The sequence below is a fragment of the Xenopus tropicalis genome, chromosome 7 (assembly GCF_000004195.4).
Source record: "Xenopus tropicalis strain Nigerian chromosome 7, UCB_Xtro_10.0, whole genome shotgun sequence".
Lineage (NCBI taxonomy): Eukaryota > Metazoa > Chordata > Amphibia > Anura > Pipidae > Xenopus > Xenopus tropicalis.
The window spans coordinates 110,144,553-110,170,317 of NC_030683.2; the positions used below are offsets into that span (position 1 = coordinate 110,144,553).

General features: G+C 42.4%; 1 protein-coding gene across 1 annotated transcript in view; it reads right to left on the minus strand.

The window, feature by feature from the left end:
* Positions 1-25,765, minus strand: part of shank1 (SH3 and multiple ankyrin repeat domains 1) — a 125,687-nt gene that overhangs the window by 88,388 nt on the left and 11,534 nt on the right. Inside the window, exons 4-11 of the mRNA XM_031906165.1 lie at positions 21,959-22,067; positions 18,834-18,985; positions 10,372-10,539; positions 10,113-10,229; positions 7,058-7,135; positions 5,907-5,973; positions 5,249-5,531; positions 2,762-2,925 (exon numbers count right to left, since the gene is read on the minus strand). Of these exons, the coding sequence (XP_031762025.1) occupies positions 2,762-2,925; positions 5,249-5,531; positions 5,907-5,973; positions 7,058-7,135; positions 10,113-10,229; positions 10,372-10,539; positions 18,834-18,985; positions 21,959-22,067 (1,138 nt within the window). The remainder of the gene's footprint in view (positions 1-2,761; positions 2,926-5,248; positions 5,532-5,906; positions 5,974-7,057; positions 7,136-10,112; positions 10,230-10,371; positions 10,540-18,833; positions 18,986-21,958; positions 22,068-25,765) is intronic.

A 25,765-nucleotide genomic window follows, 5' to 3' on the forward strand; every position in this document is an offset into this window, starting at 1 on the left:
TGCTAAAGTGCCATTTACTGACATAAGCAATACAAATAGCACAGTACAGCTAATAATAAAGAGTAAATGAGGGTCTGGGCTGAATTAACAAGGGAACATGAATAAGAAAAAGAGATATTTATGAATATACGAATAAGAAAGAGATAGGGGGTGTAACGTGCTGTGATACAGTCCAACTCTATTATGTGGCACCAATTGTGAGTTTGATATCTCCATATTATACTAAAGGTTCTAGAAATTGGAAGCATTACGGATTATGGCCTAAGGTAAAAGGAAGCAATACTACCCCCTAGTGGAGGATAAGGTAATTGATGGCTGGCCCTTTATAAATCGAACATCTCTTTCATTCCCAGAAAGGTTCCCCTGTGCCCCCAGCCCTGGAGGGAACCCCTTTTTAGATTAAGTTTAAAGACCATGTGTAAAATCAGGGACATTTCTACAAAATCCATCTGGAAAGGCTGCACCACCTACTCTAAATGTAAAAGCTATTCTGTAGGGAGAAACAGTCTGTAAAAAGAGATAGAAAATCAGACAAAATAGTTTTGGTGCATCAGCCTAATACAAAATAACAACAAAAGACCAGCACATTGCATGGAATGCAGATAAATAGATATAAGATATATTATTCAAGCCACTAGATGGCACTGTTGCACAGCAGATTAGATGAGCTGTGGTCCTTGGGGTGTGCTTGAAAAATGTGGCTGTAGCCCAGGTACCAAAATTTCTGTTTTTGCATGTGGATTAGCAAAATCTACTGGTAATGTTCCTACCTGTGGGAATCTCTTCTGAATAGGAAATTAAAAAAATGCCGATATCCTTTAGGTCTCAGGTTTTATAGATAATTAGCAGCGGTGCATGTATAAGGGGAGCTGCAACCAGATAGCTGCTGAAATTCTAAACTGGAGAGCTGCTGTACACAAAGCTACATAACTGAAAACCACAGAAAATAAAAATAAATAAATACCAGTTGCAGATTGTCATTGTCTATGCCAGGGCTGTCCACAGCGCTGGATTTCAAAACCAGCCGCCCCTAGGCCGTCCCCCATTCGCTCCCCCTGCGCGAACAAGCCCCCCCTCCCCCCGTGCCGTGCCCGCCCATACGGAATAGTGGGGAGAAATCCCCACTGCTCCGTATCGGAGCAAAATTTCAAAATTTCGTTGTGTGCCGCCCCTAAAGTTGTGCCGCCCTAGGCCCGGGCCTGGCTGTCCAACTGGTGGCCCACGACCCCCTCTGTGTGGCCCCCCACCTGTCTGGCTGCTTTGATGGTTTACCTTTGTGGAAGATTTAAGTGGTATCAGTACTGAGATTAAATGTCCCCCTGCATGGTTCTCACCTCAGATTCAGCCTGTAATCCCCCTGTATTGTTTAAATATGTAATCTCCTGTACTGTTCACACCTTTAATCCCTACATTGTTCACTCCCTGCATTGTTCACACCTCAGCCAGACTGTAGGAGCAGTGCCAGCATTGTGTCAGTGTATGCTGTCTGTGTGTGCCATACACACAGGCAGCATAGGGCAGGCAGGGTAGGGCACACACAGGCAGCATAGGGCAGGCAGAGTATGGCACACATAGGCAGGGTAGGGCAGACAGAGTATGGCACACACAGGCAGGGTAGAGCAGGCAGAGTATGTTCCATACTCTGCCTGCTCTATGCTGCCTGTGTGTCCCATACTCAGTCTGCCCTATGTTGCCTGTGTGTGCCATACTCTGCCTGCCCTATGCTGCCTGTGTGTGCCATACTCTACCTGCCATACTCTGCCTGCCCTATGCTGCCTGTGTGTGCCATACTCTGCCTGCCCTATACTGCCTGTGTGTGCCATACTCTGCCTGCCCTACCCTGCCTGTGTGTACCATACTCTACCTGCCCTATGCTGCCTGTGTGTGCCATACTCTGCCTGCCCTACCCTGCCTGTGTGTACCATACTCTACCTGCCCTATGCTGCCTGTGTGTGCCATACTCTGCCTGCCCTATGCTGCCTGTGTGTGCCATACTCTGCCTGCCCTACCCTGCCTGTGTGTACCATACTCTACCTGCCCTATGCTGCCTGTGTGTGCCATACTCTGTCTGCCCTATGCTGCCTGTGTGTGCCATAATCTGCCTGCCCTATGCTGCCTGTGGGAGGTGAACCTGGCAGGGGTTTGTTCTGGGGGTTTGTTAGCATTTGAAAATAAATAGTCATTATATGGTCCCTAAGATGTGTAATTATGTGCTGGGATTGCTGTGCTATACACAGGGGAGGAGGAGGCATAGGGATTTAAGGGCATGTTTAATATGACATAATATAATTCTTTCACATATGAATGAAGGGTAATATCCCTACAGTGAGCACCAACCATTTGGGGTTTTGCTGCGCTACCACCATTAATGTGGGTATAGTCTTAAAAGTTCTTGTGATAACATGGGTGTGGTTTCAAGTGGGTGTGGTTTAAAAAGGGGGATTGGTCAAACTGGCTTCGATTATCGGCCCTCTACCACGTTGGCCAGAAAAATTCTGGCCCTTGGAACCACAGAAGTTGGACAGCGCTGGTCTATGCCATCGTAAAAGGTGAACTACCCCTACTACCTAAGAAAAATGCAGGGTACATAAATAGGGAAATGCTTTGGTAACAATCATTTTGTAGTAAGACAGTAGTAGTAGTAGTAGTAGTAGTAGTAGTAGTAGTAGTAGTAGTAGGACTGCAGAACTGATGTGGGGCCCTAACCTCATTCTCCCATTGCTGCAGGACTTTAGATCTGGGGACTTTAGGCTTTACATACCTTTGACCTTTTCTCCTTTGCTGAGGGATATCTCTCCTTCTCCTTGCGACTGGTAGGGTTTCACCGCCACAAACGTGCGCCCTGGCACCGCCGAGTACAACTTGCGCTTGGAGCGATGATTGGTGGTTGCATTTGCAGGGGGCTCTTTGGTAGGACCACTGGAACTGTATAAAGATATAGAAATGAGGAATATAAACAACAAACATATAAGTTGAGGATACAAACAAGCTGAGGATGATGTGCCCCAGGGCAAGTCCATTTATATCCATCTAAGCTCCATCTAAGCTCTTGCACAAGCATGGGTTTGCTCAGGAGCAGTAAATCTTTCATACAGAATATCAGTGCAGCCTTTATTTTATATTAAAGGGACAGTCTACAGAGAACTATTTATTTATACTGCTAATATCATGAATGTGTAAACATGGTCTCTCATTTTGTGGATAATAAAACTGAGCAGAGAAGTTACCAGAGACACTTCCTGCATCAGTAAATAAATGTTTTACCTGCCTGGACACAACAGCAGAGGGTGCACCAGTTATACATTCAGAATATTAATGAACAACTGTGAATATCTTGGAATGTAATAATAAATGTAAGTTGTGAAGTGCTCAGAGGGGATATGGGTGGGTACCCATGACAATTTGGGTGCAAATTACAGATAGTGGGTGACCAGGTGTGGGGTGGTCGGGGCAGATGAGGGTTATTCATGATATGTCTGCTCTTTAACACTAGCCAAGTAAAATAGTGCTGGCTTCTCTGTCTCCTCTCCCCTAAGTAACCCCATGGTAATTTCCTCTTGAGGTTGACAGAGCAGAGAATAAACCGAAATATGGAACAAATGATATATCCACATATATAAGTCATTAGTATTACCCACCGACAATCATGTCTCAACTCCAGTCCGATAGATGTCACACAATCAATTAAAAATGGAATTTAAATATCAAACATGTAAAGATGGAAGTACATTTTATGCATCATTTTTTTGTCATTTTTCTTTTTGTAGCCAGTAGGTGGCAGTGTGCCATTAAAATTGGTCCTTGCTCAGGACTCCACTAGTTTATATGAAATGGGGTTGGAAAGGGAAGAAGGGCTCTGCACAATACTACAGTTGTGGATGTGGCCTGTAGGTTCAGGTTCCACCAGGGGGCATCAGGTGGTGCAGAGAAGGCAGAACACTGAATGAGCAGCATGTTCCAACACTGCTACCAATGAATTCAGTACTTGCACACTAAAGCTGGGCGTACCCAATACAGCCCTCAGTGGACTGGGGCACTTATGGCCCCATCGTGTGGTCCCACCAGTGATCAGATCATAATGGGGGCCTAAAGAACCCCATCAGGTGTTGTGTATTGACTGTTAATGTGTGATCACTAGATGGCGCTGTTACATGTAAAAAACTGACATGTGTCATCCGATTCTGCTAATAATAGTTTCCCCTAGCATTGCCTGTCTATCCTTTCCTTTCTCCCAACTTGTTGGCAGTTCAGCCATGTTTTGTTCTAAGTAAAGCTTGTCCCACTACCAGCTGCTGTGAACCTCTTTTATAATACTGTGTCCAGAATACAACACCGGGCAAGTTTAGTGACTTGTGATGAAACTGACCCTAGTGTGTGTGAATGTGACAAGGACAGTAGATTGTAACCGTAGATTAGGGGCAGGGGCTGATATCTAATCTCTGTACAACACTGCAGAATATATCAGCACTATATAAATAAAGGATAACAACAATGATTATTGGTCAGTGTCTGCCCCTTCATGGCACCTTTCTATGGGAAGCAATAGATTGACCACTTTAAATCAAAGCAGCCATTCGTAGCAGAGAGTAAATGGTGTGACAGACACATACAGTACAGGAGATCTCATAAACAGTCAATCAGTGAGAGCCTGGGATGTGCAACTAACAAACTCATGTTTAATGGATTCCAGATATTCATGCATAACTAGCACTGTGCTGACCTATCAGCCATAAAGGCACTCTGCTCTATCAACGCTCACTCTAAAGGTTTGATGTTAACCACTGGGGGTAATGTATAGTGTCTTAGGGGGCAATTTGGCCTGCAGCCATCAGCAGAAGATCAGATCAGCGTGATATAACCCTAGGGTTTATGAGGGCTGTAGAAAGACTCAGCAATTTACATAGATCATCATTGGGGGACAGTTCCTGCCCCAGTGAAGCTTGCAATCCAATACCCATATTATACACACTGGGGAAAAAGCAATCAAGGAGTGAGGTCCCCAGCACAAGTCATCAATGTGTCGCTTGTTTTATTGTTCTAATGCACCGCCAATTCTGTGCAGTGGAACGTAGAACATTCTGTTTAAGCCCTTGCCATTATGCCAGGTTGTTCCCTCTTTCAGAGGGCAATATAACTTTCAGCCTTCCCCTTCATAGCAAAAAGAAGGTCACTGCAGACATAGATGTAGTGCAATGGGCTGCATCATGGCAGCTGAGGGATTCTGAATATAAATAGTTACTTGGATTACCTGGGTCGTCCACGTGGCTGCTTCTTGGATTCCTCTGTGTGTCGGCCTCTTGAAGGTGACCGGCTTCGAGCACCACGTGGGCTACTGGAGCTGCGGAGAGTTCCCCCTGAGGCCTTTTGTCCCTGTAGAGTGACAGTGTTGGCAGTAGACGCTGAGAAGACCATCCAGTCAGGCAGTGAGAGGCTGTTGTCGCTGTTTGCTCGATGGAGGACGTGGGGCACCGACAGCGCTTTGCCCCCTTCCCTACGATGCATGGCATAGGAGGGGGATTCCTGGAAGGGTACTACAGACACAGAGAGCACTGGTCATTAATGTGACCTCATTTCATAGATAATCTCCGTTAGAGAACAAGGGTGCTCGGTGGAACAGTTTTAGATAAACTTTCATATTTTTGTGTCCCATCTCCCATAAAGGATAAGTTTGTGCCTTACCAATAGCTTCCCTATAACCCTGACAGCATTCCTTGCCAACAATAGACCTTCTATCTGCACCATTATGGTGTGGCATCTCATTGAAATATCAGTCCCCTGCCGCTCACATCATCATGTCGTCACTGATGACTTAGATACAAGGTTCTCGGAAATGAATTAAATGATAACCCATATAGATCATTCCCTTATCCCTGACTATAACAGGTCTGATAGAGCAATGGACTCACCAACATCACTGTCTCTGTGGCTCTTTATTAACTCCCCCAGCTCGAAATTTCCTGAAATGACCGCGACCTGCAGAAAGGGAGAGTCAGAGGGTTAAAGACATAGGCAGGGAATGAAAAAGGGCTCTGCTTAAATAGAAAACACTAGGGATTGGGCTAGACGAGAAATGCATGAATGCAACTTTGTGATAGCGAGAGAGTGCCGAGCTGTGACAAATTAGCCTAAATGATGCAGAACCTTGTAGCTAAGGAAACAAGGAGGTTATGGAAATGAACAAAGAAAATATTTCCAGATATTTAAAGCAGTGATTGAAGGTCAATAACAGAACACCAAGGTATAACTGCATGGGTACAGCACGCTCTGGCTCCTCCATCTTGGGACATGTGATAAAGATAATCACTGTGGCGTTGGCTTTTCTCATAAGTAGGTAACAGGCAACATACTGTAGGTAAGGCAATGCCTTCTGGATGAGGGATCAAAGAGCATGAGGAAAGTTGTGTTGCACCAAGAGAGATAAGGGTTTGTCATTTGGGTCTTTAGACCATGGATAGCCAATATAACCCCTCCATATCTCCCAAAATGTCAAAACAAAACTTTCAGCACTTCTCTTCATATATACACTACATAGATGTAGTGTATTGGGCTGCATCATGGCAGCTGAGGGATTTTAAATATAAACATAGATGCCTTTTGTGCATTGTGGTGCGCCAAGAGAGATAAGGGTTTGCCAGCTTGCTTTTTTAGACCATGGATAGCCAATTAACCATGCCACATCTACCAAAATTTCACAACAAAGCTTTCAGTCTCATTCTTTATATATTCGATATATACTACATAGATATAGTGCAATGGGCTGCATCATGGCAGCTGAGGGATTTGAATATAAACATAGTTAAGGAGATACCTTCTGGACGAGGGATCAAAGTATGAAGAAGGTTGTGGTGTGCCAAGAGAGAGAAAGGATTTGTCAGTTGGGTTTTTTAGGCCTCCACAACAGACAAAGCATGAAGGTGTATAGGTAGTGCACTTTCTAATGCTTTTGCTGCATAAGCTTACGTAGAAGATGAAGATGTTGCAATATATGAAAGAACCTTTGCTCCAAGAATGGTGAAACTGAATAGAAACATTTTTATCCCCCCGCCCAGATCCAAACCTGGAATGGGGTCTGCCCACTGTGGTTTTTGATGTCTTTACTGGCCCCCCGGTACAGCAGAATTCTAGCGCAGCTTTCCTGTAAGTTTGGGGAAAGAGAGAGAAAACAATTACAAAAAATAACAACCTAGAGCTTAAAGGCCATAACACAAGGGGCACCTTGCTGCGGATGTCCCAAATCTTGTATAAATAAAGATATAAGGAAATGCAGGACACTTGGATATAGCTTGATGGTGTAGATTAGGGATGCACCAAATCCACTATTTTGTGATCCGGCCCAACCCCTTTGTGAAAGATTTAAAATACTGATTTAAAACTAATTTGCAGCCAGGCACTTGGATTTATCCGGATCCGAATCTTACTGAAAAAGGCAGAATCTTGACCAAATCCTAGATTCAGAGCATCCCTAATGCAGATGGATCTTTATATATGGAATGACACAGTGGAACAAGACCAACTGATTGAAATGTCTACATAAATTTTGCTCCATCTGCACCTTTTGCAGTGTTTAGAATATGAATACAGAGCTTGTATGCACTTTCTGACCAGCAGAGGGCAATATTTCTCCAAGTGAGTTCCTTCTCTCAAGCAAGGGTTATAAATGAAAGGTACTGTAACACCTACAGTATCTGTATTCACATTGGTCATTTATTTCTTTCGAGAAATAAAGGTAAAAGCTTTGAATGTTACTATACCGTTTATAAATTACATTATGAGTGTTGTAATGTAGATCAGTGATCCCCAACAGTGGCTCAAGAGCAACATGTTGCTCACAAACCCCTTGAATGTTTCTCCAAGTGGCCTCAAAGCAGGTGCTTATTTTTTAATTTTCAGCTTATAGTCAAGTATTGGTTGCATAAAACCAGGTGTACTGACAAACAGATCCTTTAGGCTGTTGGTCCAAGTAGGGGCTACAAAATAGCCAAGAACAGCCCTTATTTGGCATCTCATGGACTTTTTTATGCTTGTGTTGCTCCCCAACTCTTTTTACATTTGACTGTGGCTCATCGATAAAAAAGGTTGGGGACCCCTGCTGCATATAGGTCTTTTCTTATGAGAAAGTTATAATGAAAATGCTACATGCTACAGTATCCTGTAATATTCTCAAGGAAAGGCTGTGGTTTTCTGCATTTTGGGGAAAATGTGATGGGCTCAATTTATATTTCAGTGATCCATTTAAGTTTGTATAGGAAAGAAATCCAAGGAAGGGAAACCGATTGGAAGAAAGTTGCAGAAGGAAGGAAGAAAGGGAGGAGAAATCCACAAGAAAAGAAATAGAATAGGTGGAAGCAGGAAGGACATGAGATTTGGGATTTGAATAAGGAAGAAAAGAAAGGAAAAGCAAAATGTAATCAGGTTATAAAAGAATAAAAAGAAAAAGACAGATCCTATAGTAGATGTCAGGATGAAGACAAGTTAGGAAAAGTAGGAAGGAAACAAGGTAGGAGAAAAGTTTACATGATACAGAAAGAACGAAGATGGTGGGATACAGAAAGGGAGAAGCAGGGAAGAAACAAGTTGAGGAAAAAAGAAGAAGGGAAATCTAGGGAAGAGGCAAAACAGGCTAAAAGGAAAGACAGAAAGGAAGTCCAGTAAAGAAGTAAGCCAGGGTAGAAACAAAGGTAAAAGCTGGAAGAAGGTACTGTATATAATGGGAAAGGACAGGTAATTCTTACAATAATTCTCAATAATCCCACAGAAATATTTGTGCTCATTCTGGGAATTATATTGACAGTTTCTAAAAGTGACATTATCAGTGTGACTGCTCACTGTATGTATGCCCAGGCAAGGGGACGGCACTCAATAGACATTTATAGGTCTCGCCGGAGGAATTAGGTCTCCTATGGGGCATTTAATGAGCTTCACATTCATTAAGCTATTAAAAGGTAAGGGTTCCCTGTGCTTGGTTTGTGTATCATTACCAATAAGTGGGAGTCATCACCTGGGCCAATTCTTTTACTCAGTGTTTGCACTTGATTGGCTGAAATATGATGCTCAGGCCCGGATTTGTGGAGAGGCCACAAAGGCCCGGGCCTAGGGCGGCAGAAGTTTAGGGGCGGCATGCCGCCCCGCCGCAAGAACATTTTTTAATTTTGCTCCCATACGGAGCAGTCGGGACCTCTCCCCACTGCTCCCTATGGGAGTTAAAAAGAGCGTTCGCGCATGCGCTGGCGCTTTGCGCATGCGCAATGGGGAGCTGGCGCTTTGCGCATGCGCACTGGGAGCGCGCTTGCACATGCGCACCGGGGGCGCGTTTGCGCATGCGCACTGGGGTGCGCGTTTGCGCATGCGCATGGGGGACTCCCACAGGGGCGGCCTCGGGGCGCACCAAAGAGAAATCCGGCCCTGATGATGCTTCCAGCCAGTTATCCACGCATAGGCTTTACTGTCGGCAAATACTACCCATTCTACATTAACAGTACAGATGGGTGGCAAACGCTACAGTACATAAAAAATATAGATTCAGCTACATATTTTAAAAAGCTCAGGAGGAATGAGGAGCCTGCCCTGTGGAGCTTATAATGTAAGTGCATCATTAGCTGCATGTTGGTAACCACATGAGTTGAATATCAAACAAATGGCTCCCACTGACCCATCTGGATGGACCTGGAAATGATTATTAATATGAATAAATATATACTGTTAATATCAATAAATTGTGTTACTACAGCACCACCTGCTGGTCAGTTTCTAACTGTGATCCAGTCGAGGAAAAAGGAGGGCTGGTCTGATGTTCTTCTGGTTAGGAAAAACATTAGAAACCTCAGATAAATTTGATCTCGTCTGTCCTAAACTGAAAAACATCAGACCAGCCCTCTTTCTTTATCCTAAAGGTTCCTTGACTTGATCAGGGTGGGAAACTGACCAGCAGGTGGTGCTGTTGTAACAAAATGTATCAGTTCTACATTCACTTGAGGTTTACTTATTCTTTAATGAAGGAATGTACCAATATTTTGATAAAGGAGAAAGACCTTGAAGGTCAGACTGCCCTATTCTAGATGGTATCAGCTCCATGTTACATAAATCTGTTAGTGCTGGATGAAGGGGCTACTGACCTTGTTGTACAGAGCACAGATATGCAGAGCAGTGTTGCCTGAAGCATTCTGGGAAGCAGGATCAGCACCATAAAACAGCAGATGCTCCAGATGTTGTGAGTGGCCATGTTGGCAAGCCTGTGGCAAAGACAAAGCGAAGAACAATAGTCTGTAAGTCCATGTGTCCAAAGTCTAACTGAGCATGTTGTTCTATTCTAATATCTAACTAGAAAGATGTTTCATTAAAGTAGGAGGACTAAAAGCCACTAATTCTTATTACCTGATGGATCTCCTGCCAGCCATTTTCATCCACTGTACCAATAGAAGCTCGATTATAGAGCAACAATTCACAGCACCGGGGATCACCTCCAACCATAGCCGTATGGTAAAGTGGAGTTAAGCCTCGGCGGTCCTTGTGATTTGGTGAACCACCAAGGTCCAACAGGGTCTGCAAGAAAAACAAAGAACTTTAAAACAACACTTGAGTAGGACATTCCAAGAAAAGCAACGGTCTTCATTGGTGCTAACTGTCATCAGCGAGTGTGCCATCCAGCTTGACAATCACTGCTTTGGAACCTTTGGCAAAATAATCGAGGCCTCCAACCTGGATGTACAGATTTGCATTAGGCACACATGTGCAGGGAAACAGGGAAGCCCGGTGGCTAGGAATGGGGCAGGGGCTGTGCAGGGGATCTAATTGTTTAAAATAGTTTAATTCTCTATTATGGTAAATAGAGTGACCCAGATAGATATATTTCATACTAAGAAGAGTTATTAAGCAATCAGCATATACCTGTAAACAGTCATAGATATAATGGAGAAACAATGTCATTCCAAAAGTAGCGGGTAATGTAAGCAACGTAATTCTCCATTATTATATATTGTGAGAGATGCAATGGAAAAGGTCATTATTTGGTGTATTTCCACCAGTGTTTAAGGTGGGATACAAATGGCCCAAGGTAAAATACCTGGTTTTACAGCAGGTAATGCTGTGTTGGAGTAAATCTCCCTTTAAGATTTTGATTGGGCCAGCTGTAGGGAGCTGCCTCATTAGGCTGCAGGTGAGCAGCCAATAAAAGGGGTTGTGTGATTTACAGGTTGGAGTTGGAATTGAACCGTGACTGTGTGAAGGTCACTCTCAGAGCAGGAGGGCTGCCTGTGTTAGGAACTCCCAGAGGAGCTGGGGGTGCCACTTGCCACTGCAGGGAGCAGAGGGAGTTCTGACCAAACGGATGAGTGCTGAGAGGGCTCAGCAAGGCTTACTGTGAAGCCTGAGTGTTCCAGAGTGTGGAACCAACCCTGGAAGGTGAGAACCCTGAAGGAGGGACATATCATAAAACTGAACTGTTTATGAACTTATGTCTTTATGTTTCTGTTGGGAAGAACTGGCCCTAAATAAACCTGAGTTTTGCTTGAAGACTTGGTGTCCCTGTCTCTATGCTCCTGATCCTCTGCATGCCTGCCTGCCTACCATTGCTAATTCCCCCAAAATTGCGTGTACAGGCATTCAGCATGTCACAATATATTAAGTCAATCCAGCTACAGTATTTAGCACCCTAAGATATTACATTAGCTTTGTACTTGCTGATACATCTACTACAGTATCTTAGCCACAACCCCTTCCCAGAGGCTATTATCCTACTGCTACTATAGGCACCATCTCTCCCTACTATACCTGCTATCCCACAGCCACAGTCCCTTCCCAAAGACTATTATCCCCCCCACTGCTACTATAGGCACCATCTCTCCCTACTATACCTGCTATCCCACAGCCCCAGTCCCTTCCCAGAGGCTATTATCCCCCCACTGCTACTATAGGCACCATCTCTCCCTACTATACCTGCTATCCCTCAGCCCCAGTCCCTTCCCAAAGGCTATTATCCCCCCACTGCTACTATAGGCACCATCTCTCCCTACTATACCTGCTATCCCACAGCCCCAGTCCCTTCCCAGAGGCTATTATCCCACTGCTACTATAGGCACCATCTCTCCCTACTATACCTGCTATCCCACAGCCACAGTCCCTTCCCAGAGGCTATTATCCCCCCACTGCTACTATAGGCACCATCTCTCCCTACTATACCTGCTATCTTGCAGCCACAGTCCCTTCCCAGAGGCTATTATCCCCCCACTGCTACTATAGGCACCATCTCTCCCTTTTATACCTGCTATCCCACAGCCACAGTCCCTTCCCAGAGGCTATTATCCCCCCACTGCTACTATAGGCACCATCTCTCCCTACTATACCTGGTATCCCACAGCCGCAGTCCCTTTCCAGAGGCTATTATCCCACTGCTACTATAGACACCATCTCTCCCTACTATACCTGCTATCCCACAGCCACAGTCCCTTCCCAGAGGCTATTATCCCACTGCTACTATAGGAACCATCTCTCCCTACTATACCTGCTATCCCACAGCCACAGTCCCTTCCCAGAGGCTATTATCCCCCACACTGCTACTATAGGCACCATCTCTCCCTACTATACCTGCTATCCCACAGCCACAGTCCCTTCCCAGAGGCTATTATCCCCCCACTGCTACTATAGGCACCATCTCTCCCTACTATACCTGCTATCCCACAGCCACAGTCCCTTCCCAGAGGCTATTATCCCCCAGTGCTACTATAGGCACCATCTCTCCCTACTATACCTGCTATCCCACAGCCACAGTCGCTTCTGAGAGACTGGGGTTGAGTGCAGTTGCTTCTTTTTGGGCCCCCCTCCAAAAACAGCTCTGTCCCTGTCACAAATGTTCTACCCAGGAGAATGAGGAGGGATGAGTGGAAGGATGAAGAATATTTAGATATGTGAGATCTCTGTTGAACACAGTAGGTTACTATTTTTTTCTTTGTTACAACTGACCTCAATATGCTTTACTCTCATTTGCTCCTATGGCAACTAGATAGATATTGTTTAGAGTTGGGCTGGAAAAGACATTGCAGAGTTTAAATTCCTTTTTTTTCTTTACTCCATAGTGTGTTAATCATGCGGCTTTATAACATGTCTCTTCTGTAAGAAGAGGAGGGTATCATATCCCTAAAATGTTGCCACGGCAACTACTACCCCCCTCTGGCAATTAACCTCTTTCACTCATATAGTTGTTGTTAAGCTGCATTCCAGGATCAGACTGATGTTTTATACCCAAACTCCCAGCACCCCTCAGTCGCTTTTAGGTGAATGCTGGGAGCTGTACTGTGGCAACAACTAATTGGGCACCAACACATTTTACCCCTAAATACACCATTTTATGCCCAAAACATGCCAAGTGGGTTACAATAACCTGCACTAGAGATGGCAAATCTGTTTACCTGTCTGCTAAATACACTATATTTGATAAGAGAAGCCTTGAAGGGCACAGGGGCATGGGAATTGGCTATATGTAAAGATAGGGGTTCCATGCCTTCATATACAGATACTGTGCAACACAACAGGACTTGGCTCCCAAATCCTAGACCCCCCTCTCCTTTAAAACAGCATCCCTGCTGTGCCAGACATGGAGGGCTTTGCTTAAACCTGCATTAGTTGTGTATAGATCTCCCCTACCCACAAGGCTGATAATAACGAATGGAAATGCTGGCAGAATATCTGAATAGCACTAGCTTTATCCATTGTGCCGAGGATATGATCTCTGCAGGGGTGCTAATACTGAGGGGTCACTTCTTATCCCAGAAAGGGGAGGCAGTCAGGCATAATGAGAAATAAAGCAGCGATCAGAACATCTGCCACTTCAAAGCAAAACAAACACAAGCAGATTGAAGTCAATGGGAGGGAAATAAGCAAAATATCTTTGCAAATTGACTTTTAATCTAATAAACAGAGATGGGAGATGTTACAAGTGTTCCGCACTCGGATGAATCCTGGTGTAACCTTTCCGGATCCTCAGAAAATCCTTCCAGCTGGAATAGGGTGCCTCAAGGGTGGGCAAGTTTATTATCCAGTGGGCTTTTTATTAAAGCATGGGCAAGTGGCAAAATGCCATAAAATCAAATTGCATTTTTTTTACTTTTCGCCGTGTCCGTTGAGGCCAGAGGTTGTAGGTAGGCAGCACATAAATCCACCTAGCTAAGTAGGCTGCTTATTAACTTATATATTTCAGATGTATTATATACGCAGTCACTTTGGTGCTTATAGCTACTAACAAGCCATCAGTGTAAGTGAACTGAGTATGAAGGGATGCATAAGCCATTCACATTTATCCTCTTTTAGGATGACAAAGAGAACATTGGCCCTTTGCCTCTGGTCTCCTAATTGGCTAACTGAAGCCCAGAACACTGATGGTTTTGCTGCAAGTAATGTAGCAAAGACATTATATATATATATATATAAAGCACCAACATGTTATGTCAATTCCTGCCCAGGTGGAGCTTACAATCTAAGGTCCCTAAAATATTCTGGGTCAGTTTTTATCAGGAGCCATTTATGCTGCCTGTATGTTTATGGAGTATGGGAGGAAATTGGAGTACTGGGAGGATACCTACTTAGACACAAGGGTAATATAAGGGATGCACCGAATCCCAGTGTTTTTTTAAGGATGTGGTCCTGCCCGAACCAAATCCGAATTCGGAAAGGGTTAAATGGACAGTGAAAAAATTCAGCCGAATCCTGCTGGGTGGGTTCGTAGGTTCGGCCGAACCCAAAAAAGTGGGTTCGGTGCATCCCTAGGTAATATAAACACTCCATGGTGATAGGGCCCAGGCTGGAATAGAACCAAGGACCCTAAGACAGAAATCCACTGCGACTCAAAGTTCCTAAATGAGCAGCCTACTCACTTCAACTCCCAGTGCCCAAAAATATTTATACTTTTATTACAAATGGCTTTACTGTTTTGCCCGTCCAATGCTTGGTGTTTGGATTCGGCACGGCACTGCTCATCTGTAAAAAATGTGAGGTTGAGCCGCTCATTGCCGACCGTCTGCAGACGAAAGACTTTAATGACAGTGGATTTTTGCAGCACAGAGGGAATTAAGAATGGAACACACTCCTTTTACTCAAGTACCAGAGGATAACATTGCCATTCCAACATCTTAATGTGACATTACACAGCCGTCTGCATTTAATCCACTGACTTTCACTGAGTGTTGATAACCAAAAGGAAAATGATTGTGTTTAGTAGAATTATACATTTGGGCTGATTTTTTAAGCTAAAACGTAAATGGGGAAATTCGACAATTCTGCATTTTTATCCTAAAATGAGGGGTCATTTACACCAGAATGAGGGAAGAAGTACAGAGCAAGGGGCACAAGAAAGCACCCTTTAGTGTTCATTCAGGCAGCACTTTTACCTCCCAGTCTAGCTGCGATCTGCACCTTGCTCTAGATAAAAATTCCTCTGCAGCGCCCTAACTTGCACATCTGAATGACTTGCCTTGGAGGCAGTGGCGTAACTGCTCGCCACCAGCTCCCCTACTCTACCCTCTCTTAATAGGGTACTTTCTTTAAAGGGAAATCATAAGCTCTGTACAGGTATGGGATCCCTTAGCCGGAAACCCATTATCCAGAAAGCTCCGAATTACAGAAAGCCCGTCTCCCATAGACTCCATTTTAATCAAATAATTCAGAATTTTAAAACTGATTTCCTTTTTCTCTGTAGTTATAAAACCGTACCTTTTAACTGATCCCAACTAAGATATAAATAATCCATTGGATGCAAAACAGTCCTATTGGGTTTAATAATGGTTTATTGATTTTTTAGTAGACTTAAGGTATGGAGATCCAAATTACAGAAAGACCCCTTTATCCGGAATACCCTTGGCCCTGAGCATTCTGGATAATGGGTCCTATACCTGTATAAACAAATTCTAAGCTAAGATAAATTCTAAGATAAGGAGGAGCTTCAAATTTAGCTTATTGGCATCTTACAAACTGCTAATATCGTGAAACAGCAATAAATACATTTAAATGGCAAAAATACTCAGAAGAGCACACTCTAATGCATTTTCCGTTTTTGTTTTGAGGTTTTACAATTCCTGTAATTAAAAAAAAAAATGGGCAAATAGTACTGTGTGTTTGGCACAAGCCCTATTCATTGAGCTCCTGTTAAAATGCTCATTGCGTCCATTGGCAAGAGCATTTGTCTAAAATTTTGCTGGCCAAACCACTTGTGCCAATGAAGTGAGGAGAAGCCAGTTATTCTTTCCCTGCTGGAAGGGCACATAATGGGGCCTATTTACAAATGGTCGCTAAAATGGAAAAAGTAGATTTGCTTTACACATTTTATATTAGATTCTGTAATAAGAAGGGGTTTCCAGTAAGACAAACTGTGTTGCACGCTTATTGCACATAACAGGCTGGTACATGTCTGACAGGCAGATGTACTTTCACCTGGGCCAGAAAGCTCTTATTGATGCATAAATCACTGGAGGTGACAGTGATGGTGACAGATGGCATTAAACCATAATCACTGCTGCTTATATCAGTTTGTAGGTAAAATCAATCACTGATACCAGTAGGGTGAGTGGATAAAGGATACCGCGTACCCCAGCCGCCCAGCAATGTACAGCCCACGGCTTTCTCTTGGGGTAAAGCGACTGTCACAACAGAAACAATCCGTAGCTTGGAGCTTGATCAATGATACCCATTCATGCCGATTCTCATACAGCCCACTTTATTCCAGGCAATTTACAACAGACAAGGGCAACTTGAATACTGTATTTACATTATGGGGGGATGCTGGGAATTGTACCCTTACTACATCTGGAGGTTGTAGGCTTACTATTAGCTTTTTTTTTTTTTTTTTTTAAATAAAAAAAAACTGTATAAATCAGCCATTTCCTATTTATTAAAGTGGAACTTTACAGAATACAACATTCAGTTTAGCTGTATGTTTTTTAGCCCTTTGTAAAATTGTAAACATCATTAAAACACTGGCTGCCACCTGCCTGACTGCCAGCCCCTTTGGTTCTATGCTTCCACTTATTCTTTGACTGATGTTGCCTGACAACATTTCAATGATTCACTTTCTTTTTTTTTGTTCATTTGAGATTTTACCTGATGGTTGTTAGGCTTATTCACCCTAGCAACATGGCATTTATGGCAATGCTAAAGGAAATAGGACACTGGACAGAGTACAAATATTAAGCAAATATTATAAACAAATATTATAATTATATTTTATTGCTTATAATAAGCATTAAATAAGAGTTCATTCTAATGCTAATATTACTTTCTCTTACTGACCCAAGCAATCAGATGAAATTTAAAGCAGAACTAAATACTAAAATAAATATTTCTAGAAATGCTGTATTTTTACACTGTACTTTCTGTACCAGCTCAGAGGCTCAGTAGCCCTATAAAAGTAATGATCCGGGCTGATACAGTTAGGCCATACTTTGAATGTCAGTGGCACTGCACATGCTCAGTGTGCTCAGGGCTGCAGTTGAGTTTAGGGCTTATTGCAAATGAAGTAGTAAATTAGGGGTGTTTGTTATAGAAGCTGATGTTACTAGGCTAATCATTAATCAGTTCTGATGCACAGTATCTGGTAGAAGAAAGTCTAAAACAACTGGTTTTCTTAAAAACCTTTCATCACTCTTCCAAGTAGCTTCTTCAGTTCTGGACTGAAGAAGCCAATTGGCTTCGCTAATTTTTCAGCAAAGCAAAAGAGAACAGATTCGCTCATCACTATTTATAGCCTAATCTTACCAACCCCAACATTATACAAGGCAATGGGCCAGACTTGCCCATGTATGGGAGGAATTCCCTGTAAGTGACTGCCTGTTGTTGGCCATACTATTATATCGTGTCAGTTGCAACTAGGAGTGAAGTTTTATAAGGGCAATCTGGGAGGTTGCCCATAATTCCAAGTGGACCAAACACCATGGAGAGGAGGTTGGACCAACCTGTGCCAGGACACTTACCTGGCCTAATACAGATGCTGCCAAATGTATTCATTCAAAGGATAAACTACAAGACAACAGTGAAATAGGCAAATAAACTCCCTTGTGTCCATGAGCGTTTTGTTCTGCCTTTCTAAAATCCAGCACAATGTGCAGAGCTCAGAGAATCCTACAGGCACAAGTAGTCAGCAGGAACAATATTGTACCCTTTAGAACTCTTGCACTTATGCCAGTTGCTAAATTAGCAGATGAATCATTTCTTCTAAGTACATACCCTTCTGGGTTCCACAGGTTGGGGATATATAAACCCCTTGGATGTTGCTCTCAGTGCCCCCAAACCAGGTAGTTATTTTTGAATTCCTGACTTGGGGGCAAGTTTTGGTTGAATAAAAACAAGATTTCCTACCAAATAAAGCCCCCTGTAAGATGATAGTGTGCATAGAGGCCCCTAATAGCCAATCACAGCCCTTATTTGGCTCCTCCATGAACTTTTATGGTGCTTGTGTTGCTCTCCAAGTCTTTTTACATTTGGCTGTGGCTCACGAGTAAGAAAGGTTGGGGACCCCTGGTGTAGAGTATGTACCTTTATATGATACAACAGATATATGACAGTAAATTAACCAGATAGTGGTCAGAGCTCCTTATACAGAATAATAATCTTCTTATTTGATCTGGAGTAACTGAGTCGGCAGCTTTTATTGTCCCATGTTTGGCCACCTTAAGGCCCTGGTTGATTTAAATTTATGCCTATGTATTACACACATATATATATGGCATGAGGGTTGCATTGCCACAGTGTTGGACAACAAAGCAATCCCCCAATGAAACTCCTTTGTTTGGCACTAGAAATATGTTCTGGGCCCAAGCCTCAAGCAGAAAGTTCATTAGCAGGAATAAATACCATACCATTAGGGCATTGTAGTTGCGGGCGCAAACAGACTTGTGCAAAGCCGTCATGCCATCCCGAGATCGAAAGTCGATGTGGGCACCTCCCAGGCACAGCATCCTAATGACATCCACAGTTCCCTCAAGCTGCGAAGCCAGTGTCAATGGGGTCTCTAAGGAGCAAGAAACAGCGCCAGTTAATGAGAAGCCATGGGCAGCAGTGTCAAAGCTGTGCCATATATCAGCAACTGTTATTGGTATGCCACTTAAAATGCGTGTATATGTTTTAGCCAGTTTGTATGGGGATATAAAATTACATTTTCTCCTAAACTGAAATCAGAAGATTTAAATACCAAACCATTTGTGCTACTACATGGAAGACTTGGGCTGTTTTGCTACCATTCCACCTACATTAACTGTCCTCAGGCATGATGGGGGGAAGAGTGTTATTGTGCTCTTCTACTCTAAAAGATGTTAACCCTATTCAGAGTCGGACTGGGACCCCAGGGGCCCACCAGAAAACCTTAGACCATAGGCCCACTCTCCATACTATTTTTCCTCTTTTCCTCACCCAACCTCTTTATTCTCCTAGTCTCTTTTATTTACATGCTAGCATCTATCCTTACATCTATTTCTCTTCTTTGTTTTCATTTAGAAATAGGGAATGACCATAAAGCAGGCCAAATGGCCAGGAGCAGGAGGGCCCACTGACACCTGGACCCACCAGGAGTTTTCCTGCTATCCTTGTAGACCAGTCCTAGAGGTCAGTGGCACCCCAGGCACAGCCGTGGGGGTGGCAGATGGAGGTTGAAGGGAGAAAGTGAAAGAAGACCTGGCAGGGGTGAATAATTGACTTGATTTGTTGAGGGGGCTCTATGTAACATTCTTATGTATTTTCTTATGTTTTATTCATTTATTGAATTACAGTAACCTCTGATATATTAGTTGAAGTTGATCTTTTCTATTTGGGTGTCAGTTTCAATTTTTAGTTTCTTTTCCAAGCCACTATCTTGTGCACATAGAGAAGTATTGATCTCTTCTATACGTTGGATATAGGCTAACAGAGTACAAACCTTCCATCTCGTGAATTGCTGCTCAATACAATATTCTGACTTGCCAGCTTGCCCGTGACTTGATACAATTCTGTTGGCCCGATGGTTATACAGTAGCCCCATTGATTGGTGATGACGTTATTATTCTATTGACCTGCCCGGTGGTGGGTAAGTGTAACAGTGACCCTGCTAATCTATTGTTCAGCCGTCACCAGCGACATAACTTTTTATTGATCCATTTGGTTCTGTACTGGTGATATAGTAAATGAATCGTGAGTTCCTGGAAGAGCGCCTCATGAATTTATATAAACCTGATAAGGATGCAATGAACCTTCAAAATAGGAAAACGCAACTTGACATCCTCCGGCTGTTGCTCTCTAGAAAGCTCTAACTCCCCAATGTATTTCTCAGTTTCAGTTAACAAATTTTATTTAAAACAAACATGTTGCATTTATTTTCTTTTTGTACCTGTTTCTGAAAGGGATTTTATCTCGGGAAAACGTGTGTTTTTATAAAACGAATCTGTTAAAATCGGTCGAGAATCACTGAAATCCCCTTTTTTTTTTAAAAGAGCAAACAGATTTTTTATATTTAATTTAAAAATTTCACATGGGGCTAGCCATATTCTTCATTTCCCAGGGTGCCACAACCATGTGACTTGTGCTCTGATAAACTTCAGTCACACTTTACTGCTGAGCTGCAAGTTGGACTGATTCCCCCCCCTCCGAGCAGCCAATGGGAACAATGGGAACAGAGCAAGATAGCAGCTCAATAGAAAGAAATCCAAGTCTGGCTTGGGACTCCTCCAGTTACATGGGAGTAGGAGAAACAATAGGTTAGCTGAAAGCAGTTCTAATGTGTAGCGCTGGCTCCTTCTGAAAGCTCAGACTCAGGCACAATTCACTGACATGGTCGCCTACACACCAATATTACAGCTAAAAAGTACATTTATTGAATCAAGAATAAAACTTTAAATGGTAGAATCAATAATATGCAATGTGAACAGTGTAATGTAGTAATAAAAACGATACCACAAAAGTCATGGCAGAAGGGAAGCTGACATCATTAAACCAATGGTAGTACTGGAACCCTGATATAACGTTAGTTCTAGGTTGTATAGGTTGTGTGTCTTCTTTAGGGGTCATTCGCAACAAAGAAAGGCAGTGTGCAAAAAATGGTGGTATTTTGTACAATGTCTTCCTCTGGTCCTGGATTGCCTTAGGTCTGCGCTTAGTTTCCATTGAATTCAGCATAGGCTGCATTTGGCTGAGTTGTATCCATGAGAGGAAGTTGGGGGGAGGTAAAAAGTCCCTGAAACCATCCCTTAACATTCTAGAGATGCACATATAGGGTTGGTAGAGGAAGTAGTCCCTTTTCATTATGCCTGCTACTAAGATTTCGGTCTGCAACTAGCAGTGGATTTTTTATTTGGCATGAGCTGCAGAGTGAAACCAGAGCGGGAGATTAAGCGCTACTTGAATGAGCACTAAGGAGCATGTTATTGCACCCCTTAGTGCTCTTGCACTTTTCCCCTCTATTTTTATAAATGACTCCTTTTGTGTTCTTCAGAGCTTCAAAGACAAGGACTTTCTCTTTTGTGTATTCCATGGTCAGTCTTTAGTTCTAACAAAGAGCAATTTTTTTTTGACTATTAGCACAAGAGATAGATGTCTCCTGAGACCCTGTAAAACACAGAAAAGACTGCAGCCATAAATGTAACCTTTAAAAAGAATACTGTAGAGCTGATAGGGGTCACCACGACCCCCTTGGAAAGTGACACACTTGCACGATGTGACCTTCAAACTGCAGTTTTCTTCCCGCCCAGCTTGAAGGTAGCGGCTTAAATACATGACATTCCCACCAACTGACAGGATGTTAATTGCTGAACCCCTGTTTAATTTTACATTATATCAGGAATCCAGTGTTTCCATTAGTAGAGGTACCAGTATTTTACTACTACTGTTCTATTTCTAGTATGTCAAGTACATGCTTCTCTATGCAATAATAAGCCAGTGGTTGTGCATTGGTTTAACATTTAATATAAAGAATATGAACTGCTGTCCTCTACCCAAGAGCTTCCTTGTTTCCAGTTACCTCCAGTTTCTGAATCATGATAGTTGGGATCTAGGCCTTTGTCCAGCAAGCGGGCCACTTTCTCAGCAGAACCATGCTGCACATACTCCACGAACTTCTTCAAACCAGCCTAAGAGAAGAAGCCAAGAATGAGTATTACAGAGTCAGGCAGAGCTCTTTGAGAATCTTAGATCACTATTGAAAATCATTTACATTTTACATTTATTGAATTTTCTATGTATTTCCCTTTGCTTACTCTTAGGGGCAGATTTACCAAAGCACGAATTCGAATCCCGAATGGCAAAAATTCGGATTGGAAATGAAAATTTCGCGACTTTTTCGTTGCCGTCGCAACATTTTCGAATTTTCCGCGACTTTTTCTTCACCGTCGCAACTTTATCGTATGTTGCGTGACTATTTAGTCGCCGTCGCGACTTAATCGTATTGAACGATCGTAAATGGCAGAAAAACCTTTCCGACTTGGCCAACCTGGGCCAAGGAAAGTCAAAATACTGAAGCTTGAATGAATCCGAAACTTTTGTACTCGGCGCAACAATACGATTTTTTCACGACGGCAACTAAAAAGTCGTGAAAAATTATACGAAAAAGTTGCAACGCCAACGTAAAAGTCGCGGAAAATACAAAAATGTCGCAAAAATACCGATCATTACGAAAAAAAACGTATTCAGATGCATTCGGACTGTTCGTGGATTAGTAAATGTGCCCCTTAGTGCTCATGTACCATGCAGACATATCTGGTTTCATGTGATAAACAAAGCAGGCCACAGATGGCAATTTCTGGGCTAATAAAAACATTGACTACTAAAGCACTCAAAATGACCCTAAGCAATATTGCACTTAAACAACTGATATATGGACAGAAAAGTACATTTAACAATAATTTAGTTTGCTGGTATTATAATGAATAGTCTTAAAAGCAAAGCAGACCAGTACTGTAGCAGCTACATTGCAAATAATGCGGTAACCCATCTTGCAGTTAAGCCTGATTGCCGGCTGTATACTGGGAACCATACCAACGACCCAGGCCCATTTTGACCCTTAGTAATTCACTAATAGGGTGGTGAGCTTCACTATAATTTACTGTAGAGTGGTCCAAAATCTACGTGGACCTTAACTCCTATTATGTACATAGCCTTATGCATTCCTGTAGTTGGTTGCTGCTAATATTTTGTTTATTGTAAGACTAAACATGCTAAAATGTAAATAAAAAAGAGCTATGGCCATTCAGCCCCATTTGGGGGTTGGAGGTATCTATATCTATAAGATATTAATTCAGACCCATCTATCGGAGGATTTTACAGAATAACTTCCAAGCAGCTCTGTTTGTAGGGAACAGCTGCTTCTGCTCTCAGTATGCGGCACGTATTGTCAGGGCCACAATTAAAGTGCGCCTCCTCCCCTACATTCTTCACACCCTGAAGATCAAGTCTATTGAGCAAAATGATAATTCTACTGTGCCCAAGTGTTTCCCAGTTGTCAGGTTTCTGCCTCAGTCACATTTATTTAATTCTCTGCCTTGGTAAATTTCTTGCCTCCAACTCTCTGAGGATTTCAGCCACTTCTTATTCTACATTGGGCTAAGGAGAACTGCCGACAATCAAGAGAAGAGAGAGAGGACTAACAAGTCTCTTTTTTATAAAGTGTAGGTGGAACATGACCATAATGTGACTTGTCCTGGCTCATAGTGGGGGCAGAGAAAGAAACCTCAGCCCCTCTTTGTCACAGTCCTATAACATAACCAACCAACCCAAAACTTATGCTGATCTTTGTGTCTTGAAAGTGACAAGGCTGATAGAAAACTAGGAATAAATGGATTACAAGCTTTTTCAGGTGCCCTGCTATGAGCTGGAATTATTCAGTAAAGGCCAAAAGGGGACTCTTGGAGATCAGCAGTTCCTAACATAACATTTCCTAACATGAAACATAAGCCAAAGTGATTTCCTTTTACATAGCAAAGATAAAACATTGCATTCTGCCTATTTGGGTTGAAATTCTTCCCACTGAACCAAAGTAAACATGTATATAACAGTAATATTTGCCAACTCCTATAACTACTGTAAAGTCCTGACTGGCGCTGGTGAAAAATGGACAAATGAGTTCTAATTTCTTTTGCACTTAATAAAAGTCATTAACCAAAGGGCGCTGCAGCGCAGGGTGTATGTGTGCAAATTCTGATGCAGAGAATCATTTCATCTGGGTTTATCAGCTCTAATGAAACTTATGACCTTAATACACACTTCCTAATTACAGAATTATTATTATTACACTACTCAATTTGAGAATAAAGCCAGGGGGTTATTCTTCCCAAGAATTGTGCGCATAATTGCACTTGCCACGTGGCAGGGAACAGTCATGAAAACAGCTGAGCTGATGTTTCTTTAGATGAGGAGCAGAGACTAAAGGGCTGTTGGCAGCAAGTCCAAGGGAAAAACAGAGGAACCTGCACTCAAAAACACACATGTAATGTCTAGTCAGCAGCTAGCCATACCTCAGAACTAAGTCAGAAACAGATATAAACAGTATTGTGTCGATCATCCTGCTACAGTTCCAAGAAATCCACCCCAAGTCTCACCTAACTGGCCTTCCTGGTCTTCCAGGAATATCTAGAACAGTAAATAAGCATTAACCAGAAATATTATCATAGCTGGCCTTCAGCCTGGCTCCCCTGGCCCATTTCTATTTGTGGCCTATGGCAGGGGTGGCTGCCCCCATACTGCATTTGCCAACTTTTGTAAGAAAGGCCTGTCATAAGTTACAGTCAAGGTAGTGGTTATTTTGGGTCTTACCTTTACATTTTTACTTACTTCAGAACTCTAGTTTCAAGCACAACTGAGTTATGTCCTAAAGTATCAAATATTATATATTTGATTTGAGTATTTGAGTATTAACTCAAACCCAACAGTCTTATGATATACAACAGTAGTTTTCTATCTTCTTCATCTCAGATACCCCTGGGAGGTCCAACCTTTGGTCACACTCAGCTCATAGGAACGTTACAAAAATACAGTATTACTGCCAATCAGCCTCAGTCTCAAAACATATCTATCAAATTTTACCATAGCTGCCCTTTAGTTGGGCAATGGAGTGTATGTAGAAAAGCAAACCAAACCTCAACCTAAATGGTGTTTATGCCAGTTTGGGAACCACTGTTATACAGAGCCATATTATCAATCATCCTACTTTCATGGGGAATTTCATAAATACATTTCTCAAATACTAATCTGCAATGGAATAAGCTGTAGTAAAAAACATGTATCTATGTGCTTTTAAGTATGTACATATAAATATGTATAAATATATATATAGAGAGAGAGTGAGAGCTGAAGGACTTTTTCACAAAGACATAAAGAAGAGCTGACCTTGCTACAGATTATGACTTCTGCGTCTAATGGTAAGAATAGATTTAGTTGTATAACATGTATTTGAATCAGTTGCTTATCGGGAACGGTTGAGATTTACAATACAATACTGACACAAAATATTTTTACAGGTATGGGATCACTCATTTGGAAACCTGATATCCAGAAAACTCCTAATTATAGAAAGGACATCTCCCCTTTAAAAGAAATAATTCTATTTTTTGTTAATGCTTTCCCTTTATAATAATAAAACAGTAGCTTGGAGTTGATGGTAACTAAGCATTATTAATTCTAATGGTGATTCAAATTACAGAATGATCTCCTATCCAGAAAACCCCAGGTCCAAGCATTCTGGGTAACCGACCCTATACCTTTACTTGCAAAACCTGTAAACACAGCAAAACAGATGTTTAGAGTTTCAGATTTGTTTTTTTTTTTGTTTTTTTTT